Source organism: Nicotiana sylvestris, chromosome 12, assembly GCF_000393655.2.
Source record: "Nicotiana sylvestris chromosome 12, ASM39365v2, whole genome shotgun sequence".
Lineage (NCBI taxonomy): Eukaryota > Viridiplantae > Streptophyta > Magnoliopsida > Solanales > Solanaceae > Nicotiana > Nicotiana sylvestris.
Genome location: NC_091068.1, coordinates 108,384,670 through 108,398,795, shown reverse-complemented (window position 1 = coordinate 108,398,795; position 14,126 = coordinate 108,384,670). Strand labels below are relative to the sequence as shown.

Genomic DNA, 14,126 nt, shown 5'->3' with positions numbered 1-14,126 from the left:
CAATCTCTACCACTAGATGATACTCAGTACCCATCTCCACCTCTAGGGCCATGCTAGCTCGAATACCGGGGTGTAACCCCCCAACAAATCTCTGCACTCTCTCTGCATCTGTGGGAAGTATCATGAGTGCATGGTGAGACAACTCAGAAAACCTCGCCTCATAATTGGTCACAGACATCTGACCCTGCTCAAGATACTCAAACTGATACCACAGCTCTTCCCTCTCAGAGGGTAGGATATACCTATCCAAGAATAACCGTGTGAACTGACCCCAAGTAAGGGTAGGGGAACCTGCTGGCCTGCCAAGAACATAAGACTGCCATGATCTACGGGCCCTGCCCTCTAGCTGAAAAGTAGTGAAGTCAACCCCATGCGACTCCAATATCCTCATGTTGTGCAGTCTGTCCCTGCACTTATCTATAAAGTCCTGAGCATCCTCATGACGCTCACCCCTAAAGATAGGAGGGTGAATGCTGGTCCATCTGTCCAACAACTTTTGCGGGTCACCATCCGCAGCTGGTTTGGGCTGGGGCGCCACTGCAGCAATTGGCTGGGCCCCATCTGCGGGTAGTGCACCCGGAGTCTGATACACTGCAGCTGCGTGTCCAAGAGCCTAAGTAGTAGGGGTCTGTGCTCCCCCTCCTGCCTGTGATGTAGTTGGACCTGCTGGAAATAAACCAACCTGAGTCATAGAATCTATGAACCGCAGTATACGGCCCATGACCTCTTGGAATCCCGGTGTTGTCATAAAGTCCGTCGGGGTAGGCTCAGCTACGGGCACCTCGCCCTGCTCCTCGATGATAGGATCTCCCACGGGATCTGTTGGTGGTACTACTGGGATAACTCTGGGATGCCCTCATCCCCTACCTCGGGCCGATGCCCTCTCCCTCTCCTTTGCCTCGGCCTCTAGCAATAGGGGGAGCACCTCTGTCCGGGTTTAGAATATCAGTCGTGCATGTCCTCACTGTCTGTGAGAGAATAGAATAGGGAAAATTAGCATAACAACCACTGCACGATAGGAAATGAATAAAGAGTAATTTTTCCTAACACCCTATAGCCTCTCGAAGATAAATACAGACGTCTTCGTACCGATCCGCAAGACTCTATTAGGTTTGCCCATGACTTGTGAGACCTACGTGAACCTAGTGCTCTGACACCATGTTGTCACGACCCATATTCCATAATAGGTCATGATGGCGCCCAACACCGTTGTCAGGCAAGCCACGCGGAAGTATTAGTAAATTCTTATTTTACTTACCAAAAACAGTTACAACATTTCCCTTAATCTGCAATTAAAAGCTGGTGATAATATGAAATATTCATTAGTAATTATACAATCAAAAATAATAGTCTACTAATGTGTGTGCCAAAACCTGGTGTCACAAGCTGTGGGCAACTATTAGAATATACAAAAGAATCACACTATTCTACTGTCCGAAACAGAATAGACAGCAAAAATACATAAGAGAGACTCCTTCAGGCTGTTGAACGGCATGGGAAGGGGAGCATCTCACCGTAGAAGTCTCAAAATTCGCTCAGGTATGCGCACCAGACTAATAGCTAGAGACACCTGCCTCAGATCCTGTACAATTAAGTACAGAAGTATAGTATGAGTACATAAATAATATGTACCCAGTAAGTATCCCGTCTAATCTCGAAGAAGTAGAGACGAGAGGTCGACTTGATACTTACTAGGGTCAAATAATATGAGAAAGGAATTTATAATAAGCATGGATAGCACAATTAATTAACATTTTATGGCAAGGAAGAACAGTTCTTTCTCCAGATAATATCATGGGCATCCATTTACGTTTCAAGGCATATATGAAGTTCGGTCCACAGAAAATACTAAATAAAACATGTGCAAATAATACTGAGGGACGTATGGCCTGATCCAACATAAAAGTAAATCGTGCACTGCCGAGGGTAGAACGGCTCGAACCATAGATGCATCTATTACCCTTCTCACGAATCACACGTGCGACGCGATCAAATATAATAAACTCATCAACAAGAAGACAAGAATGTATACTTGAGGAGTAGTTATTCATAGGAATATTCAAATTCTCTTTTAAAAGACCAAGCAGATAAGGTTCCTCTTACTAGTCTCATTTACCTTAATCAACATAATTTATACGAATCTGAATTTATCTCATTTACCTTAATCAACATAATTTATACGAATCTGAATTTATCATCAAGTTACAAGAATATCACAAAGAGCATGTTTTTGGGTCCTAGACTACCCGGACTTAACATAATAGTAGCTACGCACGGACTTTCGTCACCTAGTGCGTACGTAGCCACCGCATATAATGGCAATTAATTCAATTATTACACCTATGGGGACAATTTCCTCTTACAAAGTTAGAAAGGAGACTCACCTCGCTCCAAAGTAGACTTCCAATACAAAAAACGAGCCTAAACCCTCAATTCAGAGCCGAGTGATCCAAAACTAGTTAAATTAGGTAGGAACTAGTCAATATAAGCTCACAAGATCGAATTCTAGCTATTTAAGCCATTTCCCAACCATTAATACAAGTTTCCTAAAATCCGACCCCGGGCCCACGTGCCCGAATTCCAAAATTTTCCGAAGAAAGTTGTTCTATATAACCTAAGGATCAGTAATATATGATTTATAATCCATTTCATAACCAATTTCGTGGTAAAATTTAAGTTTTATTAAAACCCTAGGTCTAGCTCTAATCCCTTGATTTCTCCAAATATTAGGTGTTAATCTACCCAAAACTCGAGTGCTAAACTTAGAATTAAGGGGGACGAACTTACCTTACGATGCTATGTGGAAATCGATTCTCAAGAGCTCCAAAATCTCTCAATGCCCAAGTGCCAAATGGTTAAAAATAGATGGAGCTCGACTTAAATGAAGCTCACTGCTTCAGCAGTTTCCGCATCTGCGATAGGTGACCACATCTGCGGAATTGGCTAAAAGGGCTGAGACCGCTTCTGCGGTCTTGAAGCCGCATCTGCGAAGCCGCTTCTGCGGTTTGGCTTGGCCAGCTCTGGGCCATATCTGCGAGGCTACGACCGCTTCTGTGGTCTCGCACCTGCGGTCGACCAACCGCAGGTACGGTTATGACAAAAGCAAATGCTTCAGCACTTCTCCAAATTCTCAACTTCACTCGAGCCTCGTCCGTTTGACGCTCAGGGCTCCCGGGCCCCGCCCGAACATACCGACTAGTCTAAAATCACGAGACAGACCTACTCGAACCTTCGGAACACCCAAAACAACGCTAAATCTAAGAGTCACCCCCTAAAACCAGATGAATCAAACTTATGAACTTCAAGTTCTTAATTTTCCTCTAACGAGCCGAAACGCCCTAAAACTGCTCGGATTGACACCAAATTTTGCGGGCAAGTCTTAAATGATATATCGGACTTGTACCAGACTCCAAAACCAACATACGAGCCCGATACCCATGGAATCAATCATTAATTAGTTTATTTAAATCTTTAAAACTTCAGATTAACAATTTCTGATAAAAATTCATTACTCGGGCTAGGGACCTCGGAATTCGATTACGGGCATACGCCCAGGTCCTATATTTTCCTACGGACCCTCAAGAACCGTCAAATCATGAATCCGAGTCCGTTTGCTCAAAATTTTGACCAAAGTCAAACTTAGCCTTTTAAGAAAATCCTAAGGAATCAAATGGGCATATTTCACTCCAAACTCTTCCAAATCCCGAACCCACCATCCCCGCAGGTCATAAATTAGTTAAATCAAGTGCGGGAAGTTTTATTTAAGGGAACGGGGTTCGAAAAGGCAAAACAACGAGTCGGGTCGTTACAAATATGTTGAGCTCAAATTGAAGAGGTGCAACTCTTCAGAAGGTTTGTTTACGTAAAACGGCCATAACGTAAATGACTATTTATGCAACAATAAATTGGGAATTCATAACACGGAGGAAACTTAATTTTTCGTTACAAAAACGGAAAACGGAAAACAAAAAACAAAAATCGGACACTTAACTTTCCGTTAGATTTATTAATTTCCCGTTTACAAAAAAACAGATATTTAATAATATTACGTTAATATTTACTATTAACAAATAAATTTGGTCCAAAAAATTAATCAATCAATCGATCATTTAACCAAATCCAAATCTAAATCTGAATCCGAAGTCGAGTCGAGCGAGCGACAACGATGACGGCGCGAGACTTGCCTTCTTCTTAACTCTTTAAGAGCTAGAAGAAGAGCAATTGTATATATACCCATCAAAAACCCTTTCCTCTTCCAATATGGGACAATGTCCCTTTGTCAAGGAGGGAAACTTAAAATTTTTATTTTCCCTCCATTTCTCATTCACCCTCTTTTAAGCTACATTAAGGATAAAAAACCCAACAGTATCTGTATCACATAAAAGAACCTCCTCAGTACTTAGAACTAACAATATCTCTAATGTGCTATACATTCTAGACTTTAGATACAACTTGCTCTCAGTGTCTCAACTCACCAAAGAACTTCAATGCATGGTTGCATTCTTCCCTGACTTCTGCATTTTTCAGGATCTTTATAGTAGTCAAGTGAAGGGAATTGGTAAGGAGGAGCATGGTTTGTACATACTTCAAGGAGGATCATCACAGTATTCTGCAACAACACCAGAAAATAAGTGTGCTCACACAACCCACTTACTTGATTCTAAAGTAGTATGGCATATGAGATTAGAATATGCTCCTATTGATGTAATAAGGAAGTTAGATGCTCTTAGTACCTTAAGAACAGGAACTCATCACTATCATGTATGCTCAGTTGCTTAACAATCTAGATTGTCTTTTCCTTTAAGTACATCAGTGTCTCAATCTGCATTTGACTTAGTTCATTGTTATATCTGGGGGCCATATAGAGTTCCCTCTCATAGTGGTAAGAGGTACTTTGTCACAGTAGTCGATGACTATACCAAATACACTTTTATTTTCTGCTCAACTTCATGTCAGAAGTTATAGTTGTACTAAGAGACTTTCTAACTCAAATAAAGAACATGTTTTTAGATTCAATAAAAGTCTTAAGGACTGATAATGGTAGTGGGTTTTTCATTCATGAGTTTAAACAGTTGCTCTCCAATCTTGGTATCTTTTATCAAAGTACATATGTCTACCCCCCTCAACAAAATGGAATTGTTGAGAGGAAGCACAGAACTATCTTAGACATGGTCAGATCTCTCATGTTTCAGGCTGTTGTTCCTCTAATGTTTTGGGGTGAATGTGTCACCACGACAGTCTACTTCATTAACAGGCTGCCCTCTAGAACACTTGGGTACAAATCACCATTTGAGTTGCTTTACTTACATTCTCCTTCACTGCAACACTTAAAGATCTTTGGTTGTCTATGTTATGCGGGATGTCCAAGAATTATTGACAAGTTTTCACCAAGAGCCATCCCTGGTGTCTTCCGATGCTATTCTTCATCTCAAAAGGGTTATGTTCTGCATGACTTGAACTCTAAGTCTCTATTTGTTAATAGAAATATTATTTTTCAGGAGGAAATCTTTCCTTTCAAGCATATGTTATCTCCTAGTAGCAGTATCTTTCATATACTGGATCTGCTCCGACCAATTAGTATAGATCCCAGATTATCTTCCACAGATTCTTCTCCTGGTGCTGATGTTCCTCCACATGAAACTGATATTACATCTGAGGGGGATCTTCCTCTTTCTCATGTTGCTGCTCCTCACCACACACCAGACTATTCTACAAGTCCTACAAATCCTGTTGGTGATCTCCCAGATAATGCAACACCTGTTGATACTCATGCTGAGGCTCACTTTGATACCACAAAAGCTATTGATGCTACAGAACCTATTGTAGTAGTTAACTCACCTGGTGTTGTACCTGATCAGGTTAGAAAATCCTACAGGCCCAGAAGCCTCCCTTATGAATGCAAGATTATGTGGTCCAGTCAAAAGCTACTAGGTGCTCTTATCCTATCTCAGTTTATGTGAGTTATTCTCACATTAATCCCTCATACAGTCAGGTCCTGTCAGCTTATTCAGCCTGTTATTAGCCTCAGTCATTCAGTGAGGCAGCTACTAATCGAACCTCAGTGAGTAGAAGCTATGAAGCTGGAGATTGCAGCCTTAGAGGAAAACAAAACCTGGAGCATAGTTGGTCTGCCCCCGGGAAATACACCAATAGGGTGCAGGTGGATCTTCAAAATCAAGTACAAGGCTTTAAGAGAGGTTGAAAGATACACGGCCAGACTTGTAGCCAAAGGCTACAGTCAAAAGGAAGCGCTAGACTACAGTAAAACCTTCTCCCCTATAGCCAAAATGGTGATAGTTAGGTCCATTGTAGCTCTTGCTACCTCCCAACACTGGATGATTTACCAAATAAATGTTCATAATTCATTCCTTAATGGTGAATTGGTTGAAGAGGTATACATGCATATTCCACTGGGGTTTTCTAGACAGGGGGGGACTAGGAAGGTCTGCAAACTCCACAAGTCCTTATATGGTCTTAAACAAACACTAAGGCAGTTGAATATGAAGTTAACAGAGGTATTGCTGCAGATGGGGCTTAAAAGAGTCACTATGATTATTCATTATTCATAGTGACACAGTTATCATCCTTGTGTATGTAGATGACCTGTTGATCACAGGGAATAATGATTAGCTACTTTGTGACACCAGAATAGAGTTGTAGAAGAAGTTCAATATGAAAGACTTAGAAGAGTTGAAATTCTTTCTGTGAATTGAATTTGCTAGATCAAAGAAAGGATCCTTATTTGTCAAAGAAAGTATGCACTGGAGTTGATATCTGAAGCAGGCTTGGGTGGAGCAAAGCCTTCTGGTACACCATTAGAGTTGAATAAAAAACTCACATCTACAAAGTATGAAAAATGTATTCTGAACTGCAAACAAGAAGGTGATTAGGAACTTAAGAATCCTAGTTGCTACTAGAGACTTGTGGGAAGATTGTTATATCTCACCATGGCAAGACCTGATATTGCCTTTGTAGTTCAGGTTTTAAATAAGTATATGCACTTTTCTAAGGTGTCATACATGAAAGTTGCTCTTATAGGAGTGAGATATATCAAAGAAGTACCAGGCTTGAGGTTACTTATGCCCGCAGAAAGTACAGACAAGCTGGCTGCCTACTATGATTCTGATTTGGGATCATGTATAAAGTCAAGGAGATCAGTTACTGGGTACTTGGTCAAATTTGAAAATGCACTGGTATTTTGGAAGTTAAAGAAACGAAAGACCGTGTCCAAAAGTTCAACTGAGGTTGAGTTCAGAAGTATGGCTTCATGTGCAGCAAAAGTCACTTGGATGGTAGGGTTGTTCAAGGAACTTGGAATTAGAATTCAACAATCTATAAGTCTGATATGTGATAGCAAGGCTGCTGTACAAATAGCTGCTAATCCTATCTTCCATGAAAGGACCAAATATATTGATATTGATTATTATTTTGTTAGGGAGAAAATATGTCAAGGACTGCTAAAGACAGAGTATGCATAGGAAATATCAGCTAGAAGATTTACTGACAAAGAACTTGGGGAAGTTTCAACATGATCATTTACTGAACAAGCTATGAGTGAAGAATGCATATCAACCATCAACTTGAGGGGGAATGTTGACTAAAGTTAAAGAACCAAGCTGATAAGTTAACTATAGTTAGAAATGTAACTGTAGGTTGTAGTTAGAAGTAAGTTAGTTAGCACAGTGTTAGAAGGTAGTTATACTGTAGCTTTATAAATACACAGTACACTCATGTACAGATATACAGTTGTATCATTTTCTTCTCAATAATAGATTCTGTTTTCTCTCATCCTCTAAGTGTTGCATTCTTTTGCATGTCATCTTCCTCGAGCTCAACCTTTCGATCCATGGCAGCTAACTTGGATCTGCCTCTTCTGAAGACTCTAAGGTTGTGGAGTCGCCTTCGACCACGACCAAACAGTGATATAGTTCGTTCCTTGTAGTGACGAGTCTAATAATTTTTGCAGTTCAATAGAATTTAGTATTTTAAGATCGAACTACATCAAAATCCACGCTTTCAGCTCGGAACATACAACCAAGAAAATATATGTTAATGTTGGGTTTTTAATAAGGTGTGAAGGGGAAAAAGCATCTTTCTGTTATATATAACGCTCACAGTTCTTCATATTGTTGCTTGACCATCGCAATATGTATATAGGTGTCTACGATTTGGGCCAAAATAGAATATCTTCAAACAAATTCCGGAATCATTCACCTTCTTCATCGACCTTGTCTAAGGCTATAAAGTCAATCCATAAATAATACTTATATCATTTAAAAGGAACAATATTACCAAAAAATATTTTTTTTGAAAATTTTGTTGGGGAGATTTGGGAGGGTGGGGGTGAAGATGGCATGTGGCCCACCCTACTCCCTTGTCCATTCATGTGATGTTAAACATTTTAAATAAATTACAAATAAGAACACGAACACACACAGAGATAGAGACACGCAACTCCGGGATAAAGAAATTGGCTAGTCCAGTTAAATGCTACTAAATGAAGTAGTAGTATAACTTCATGGTCAACAAAAGTAGCGTGGAGATTCAGCAACTAAATTGGAGTATTATTTACACCTTCGTCTTTTAGAGCCAAAAGCAAAAAAGAGAGAAAACCCAAAAAAAAAAAAAAAAAAAAAAAAGAGCGAGTAATATCCAATTCTCGTGGCCACTTCAAATCTTTGCTTAATCTTGACGAGCCACGTGTGAAGTGACTTCAAATTGGTGTCTTCCTTATTTCCGAGATGTGATTGGGTGCGCTCACGAACATGGATAAAAAGATTGCCAATCATTAATTTGTAGCAATTCTCAATATATTTGATAGGTTGATACAAATGTAAATTTGATTAATATATCATTAATTCTCGAGCTATTTGACATGCAACAATCCCCTTAACATGAAATTAGTTAACTCGTAATAAATTCTCAAATTATTTGATATAAATATACCAAAAGAATGTCTTAACAATCATAGAAGTGACATAACAAGTTCAAAACTAATTCTACAAAAAAGAAAATCTTGGTAAGTAAATCTCTATATCCTTTTAATTTTATTGAATATCCTTGAAAATATTTAAGTAAATATTTCTCATCTGTCAAAATGTAAAACTATTTTTTTAATTAAAAAAAGAGACATCAAACGGAATACTTGAAATATTGAAGTACTATTATATAGAACTCTTAGACGATCCAATTAAGAAATTAATACATTAATTATAATTGCTATATAGACCTTTAACCTTATCTTCTTTTTTTCTTTTTCTTTTTTCAAATTATTATTGCTATAGCCCTATCCATTTTCCCTCATTAAGTCCTTTTCACATTCAAATCTCAAATCACGAAACTTTTACAGTCTCTCTTTAAAATTAGAACTTCCCCACCACTACTTTCCAGATCTAAATCTCAAATCTCAAATCTCTTTCCTATCAAATCCAGAATCTTCTTCAATGGCGGTTCGAACTCTGTACGGATTGGTGTTCTTAACAGCGTCAAGCACTTGCTTCATCTTCCTCTACCTTCTTCTTCAACCTATCTTCTACTTCACCGCCTAACACGGCGGCGCCGCTACGAACCTGCCCGATTTGGACCGGTCGCAGATGAGTCGACGAACCGGAAACTTTTTTACCTCCATCGCCACCTTCTGCTTCCAAATCCTTACACCGCGGCAACACGCAATTCCGGCGGGTCGGTTCGTAGAGTAATACAAGTATGTTGAATGTACAGCGTTTATATTTGGAAAAAAACAGAGATATTTGCCTTTTATTGTAGATTTTTCTTTTTATTTTGATGGATCTGGATTTGATTTGTGTGATCTCGTTTGTGTAAGTTGACCTGCTTGAAAATAGCTTAGTTATGTTGCTTAATCATTGATTACCCTCTCGTCTCATAGCTTAAATTACAACTACACTTGTTAGCTAGACTTATTATTTTCCAATTTGAATTCAGAAAATTGGAATATCTTTGTACTAGCAACTGATACAAAACATTTTGATATGTTTGCAAGCTCTTGTCAAAAATATATTTCAATTTATTTATGTTTTTTTTTGGTTTGAATATGATTAATAAGATTGAGAATGAAACTGTATGTATTCTGATCTGAAATGGTAATAGAACTTTTGAACATTTCAGACTTTTTTCTGATGTAAAATTTTGGCCTGATATGTGTATAGTTTGGGTGAAAATGGAACTGGTGAACCTGATATTGGATCCATATCTGTGGTCATTCATAGAATCAATTCAAATTCAAGACATAAAAACGTCTATGATTATTTTTATCATATATTCCAATGTAAGTATATTTGTCTAATTTAGAACGATTTTATCGACCTTACATTTAGAGGCAACTTTTTTGATTCAAATTTTAATATTTTAACATTGAACCCATTACGTTTTTTAAATTATGCGTTCAGATATATTATTGTTACTTTTTAGTGATTTTTTTGTATGTTTCGCAAAAAAATACTGAGCTCAGATGAGTTCGATAGTGCAACGCTCCACTTATAAGTTATATCACAGTGGACCGCATAAGAAACATTAGGCAATGCCCCATTTTCTCTAACAACGCTGTTGTAAATATGTTTGCTTTTGTGTGTGTTGTATGACAATTTCAATGGGTTGAACTCCCACACAAACTTGTGCTAAATCGTTTAATCAGAACATAGACTGGTAGTTTATTACTCAATTCGTAGACTAAAATTTCAATGACATTTTTCAACCAATCAAACATGATCCTATCAAATTACCTTAGAAATCCAATTTGATTGGTTAATAAATCAAATGAGTCAATCAAATTGAGCAAAGGAGTGGAGGACCTTATTTACCGCACTACTAACTTTTCTTCAACTGTATATATAGGTTGTTTTCAAGAACAAAGAAATCAGGACATCTTTTCGATTTGAAGTGAGATTAAACGGCATCAATTTAAAGCGCTCTAGCAGGGAGAATAATAACAAACAACAATAAACCCAGTGTAGTTTCATAAATGTGGGTCTAGGAAGGGTAATTATATATACGTAGATCTTACCCTTACATTTAAGAAAGACAGAAAAACTATTTCCGATAGACCCTCTGTTTATGAAAGATAAAAGGAAGGGCCACTCTAGCAAGGGAGAATATATTAATAAAACTTTTTCCTCAAGATCAAACTTAAGCATTGTTGGAATCTATTTCTTTGAAGATCAAATATCACACGACAATTTGTGTCATCATCTATTGGATGATTATATTAGTTTAGCCCTCAAATCAAAGAAGACAGGAATAAGAGCTTCAAAATAAGTCTAAAGTGCTATCAAACTTTTCTTGATGTGATACTTTTGCCATTGAACGAAAAAGAAAGAGATAATTATATTATAATCACATTAAAGACAAGATCAATGGGTACTAGTTGTATTCTCACATTTATTAAGGAACTAATTGCCTACATATGTTTCGTAATTCCAATTATTTTCTTCACTCGAATTTTGTTGCGAGTATATAAACATGTAATTGTTGTTAAGTTAATTAGTGTGTTTAGTATGACGTAAGTTATCTTCCACGACACATGCTTTCGAATGTTTAATTGGTAAGTGAAATATATTAGAAATATAATAATATTTTTAGTAATCCGAGAGTGTTATAATGAATTTTTTTGAATATTAAGCCTAATGATAAACCATATGTATTCGTAGAAGCAAATAATATAAAAAGGCAAGATAGTTTGACGGAAACTGACTTCTACACATAATGGAAGAAATCAATTTTTTTCCATTTTGGTGATAACGAAACATAAACAAAATGACTTCTTAATTGATAGTCCTTGGCTTTTTCTCTTGCAATATTTTTTTATATTTTTCGTTGGAATAGTCTCTTACCCTGTCTTCTATGTAATAAAATTAGGAAAAATGGGAGTACTATTAGTAAAACTTGTACCGTGTTAATGATAGATCAAGTTACATTTCACTTTGACTCATAATTATAACAACACAACATAAAATGATAACTATAACAACAATAATAATAAACGCAAGAATGTAATAGAAAAAAATCTCCTTTGATCCCAAATCTTTATTCAGTCAATATGTTATGCAAATAAAAATGAAATTTAACAAAAAGCAGTATCATTTCTTTTTTGCAAATATAACTACAAAATCACCATGATCGATCATCAAGAATATAATAATTACTGTACAAAATTGAAAGGAGATAATAAATAAATATTACGTAGTTAATTATAACCTCTAAGGGTCTTATTAAGGAGGATACCTTTGTAAAGAGCTTGCCAATTCAAAGGCATGGATTCCAAGCTCTCATCATCAGATGATTCTCCATAATTAATCCTATGCTTCCTTGAAATATGACCATCTTTGTTTTCAGAGCCCAATTCCACAACTTTATTGGAGAAGATAACCTTCTTCTTTGCTTGACCTTTATCTGATCACACCAAGGTAAATATCACCAAATAAATGGTTAGTGCTATTATTCTTTCTACGTCGTGAATCCGTATTTAAATAGATTTTGTTTCGGCCTAGCAAACTTGGTGAACTTCCTGTCTTCCGCAGTTGGAGGTTCAAACATCATCAGTAATATAGCATTCCCTTTTCCTCCCCCTCCGCGATATTATATATATATATATATATATATATATATATATTTTAAAATATAGACTTTGTTATTTATTTAATTTCCCCTTCTTTTAGGCAAGAAAGTAATTCGAGTTCATAACGAGATTTGAACATAAGAGTATAAGACCAAGTATGATCAAAACTATCAAAATCTTAGATAAGAGGTTTGAACCAGAAATCTTAGAATATGGACAAATAAAAATAAGAACAAAAAGATACCGTAAATCTTTGCATCATCTAAAAGTCAACTTCTTTGTACATAGCTAGATCTGCTATCTCATTTGGCAAAACTTCTTTTTGATAATTTACATTTCGTAAAATTGATCTAATTAAGGTAATAAGTAGAAAAATATTTAAGAATTGGATAGGGGCAAATACTTAGTGTAAGTAAGTTTGTTTTATATATAGGAGGAAGAAAGCTTTATAAAGAGGGATAATAAAGATTGTTATTTTGACAAATCCAAATGACAAGAATAATTTGTCGTTCATCTAATGGCTTAAACTAAAAATAGTCGGCGGATGTATAATATATGTGTAATTCATGTATCACATATGTATAACTGTGTATAATTTGTATAATCAATGTATACCTGCTAAAAAATTATATAGTGAATCTGACCGGCTATTTGTGTTAAAATCAACTTTCTCAAAATTTTCAAATCTAAATATCACAAGCTCCTAAATTTAGGGAGAGAGGTTAAAATACCTATTTCAAGTTCCTGCAGCTTGTTCATGAAATCAGAAAGAAGGTGTTTATGCACTCTCATTGCAAGAAGGATCACACTTCCTGAAACTGCAAAAACAGCCACAAATGCAGATCCCAAAGATTTCTCCATTGACCTTTTTTTTTCCTCTTTCAAATTATGGTTTTCTTTCTTCTTTTTTTTTGCTTATCGAATATTTTGGGGGCAAAAATCAAAGGAAACTTTCATGAAAAACTACAAATGCAAACATTTTCTTGAGTTGGAAAATGAGGATATAATGAGAGAAGTTCATGTAATTAGATGGAATAATGGAACAGTAAACTTGCATTTAAATGGAATGGATCTGTCAAATAGACAATGAATTGTCAACAAGTTTTTATTTTCATTTTCTGTCGAATGCCAATATCTGTGGCATTGACTATTCTCGTAACTCTCATCAAACAATATAGCAAGTCCTTTTATTTTATTTGGGATTCTGAATCTACTTTACCCCCTAAATGTTAGTTGTATCTTAGAGAAAAATGAGGGGCCGTATAAATCGTAAATTCACACCGTAAAATTATGAAAAATAAAGGGTTAGGTAAAAGTGGAAAATCAGAGAAAGAGAGAAAGGGAGTCAACTGTGTGGAGCTGCTGATATGTGCATTTGTTTGGTGTGGCGTATAATTATGGGATATATGGCACTTGTTTGGAGAACGGATCTCGTTATTTAATAACAAAAAATTCAAAATAATAATAATAATAAATTCACATTAGTACATTTAAGAAAAGAGATTTTTACCTATATATAATACATTAGAAATTTATTTACCCTCACTATTTAAGT

General features: G+C 36.5%; 1 protein-coding gene across 2 annotated transcripts; it reads right to left on the bottom strand.

Annotated features, from left to right (window-relative positions):
• Positions 1 to 1,382: 1,382 nt before the first annotated feature.
• Positions 1,383 to 13,765, bottom strand: LOC104224726 (uncharacterized). 2 transcript variants are annotated; one of them, XM_070165413.1, is made up of 3 exons: positions 13,303 to 13,765; positions 12,238 to 12,405; positions 1,383 to 1,582 (listed from the first exon to the last, which is right to left on the bottom strand). In XM_070165413.1, exons 1-3 carry the CDS (start codon positions 13,430 to 13,432, stop codon positions 1,554 to 1,556), a joined length of 327 nt encoding a protein of 108 aa, XP_070021514.1. In that variant the 5' UTR covers positions 13,433 to 13,765; the 3' UTR covers positions 1,383 to 1,553. The 2 variants fall into 2 exon arrangements, with proteins under 2 accessions (XP_070021514.1, XP_009774719.1); XM_009776417.2 differs by lacking the exon at positions 1,383 to 1,582 and having other exon boundaries at positions 11,993 to 12,405; positions 13,303 to 13,762.
• Positions 13,766 to 14,126: the final 361 nt, after the last annotated feature.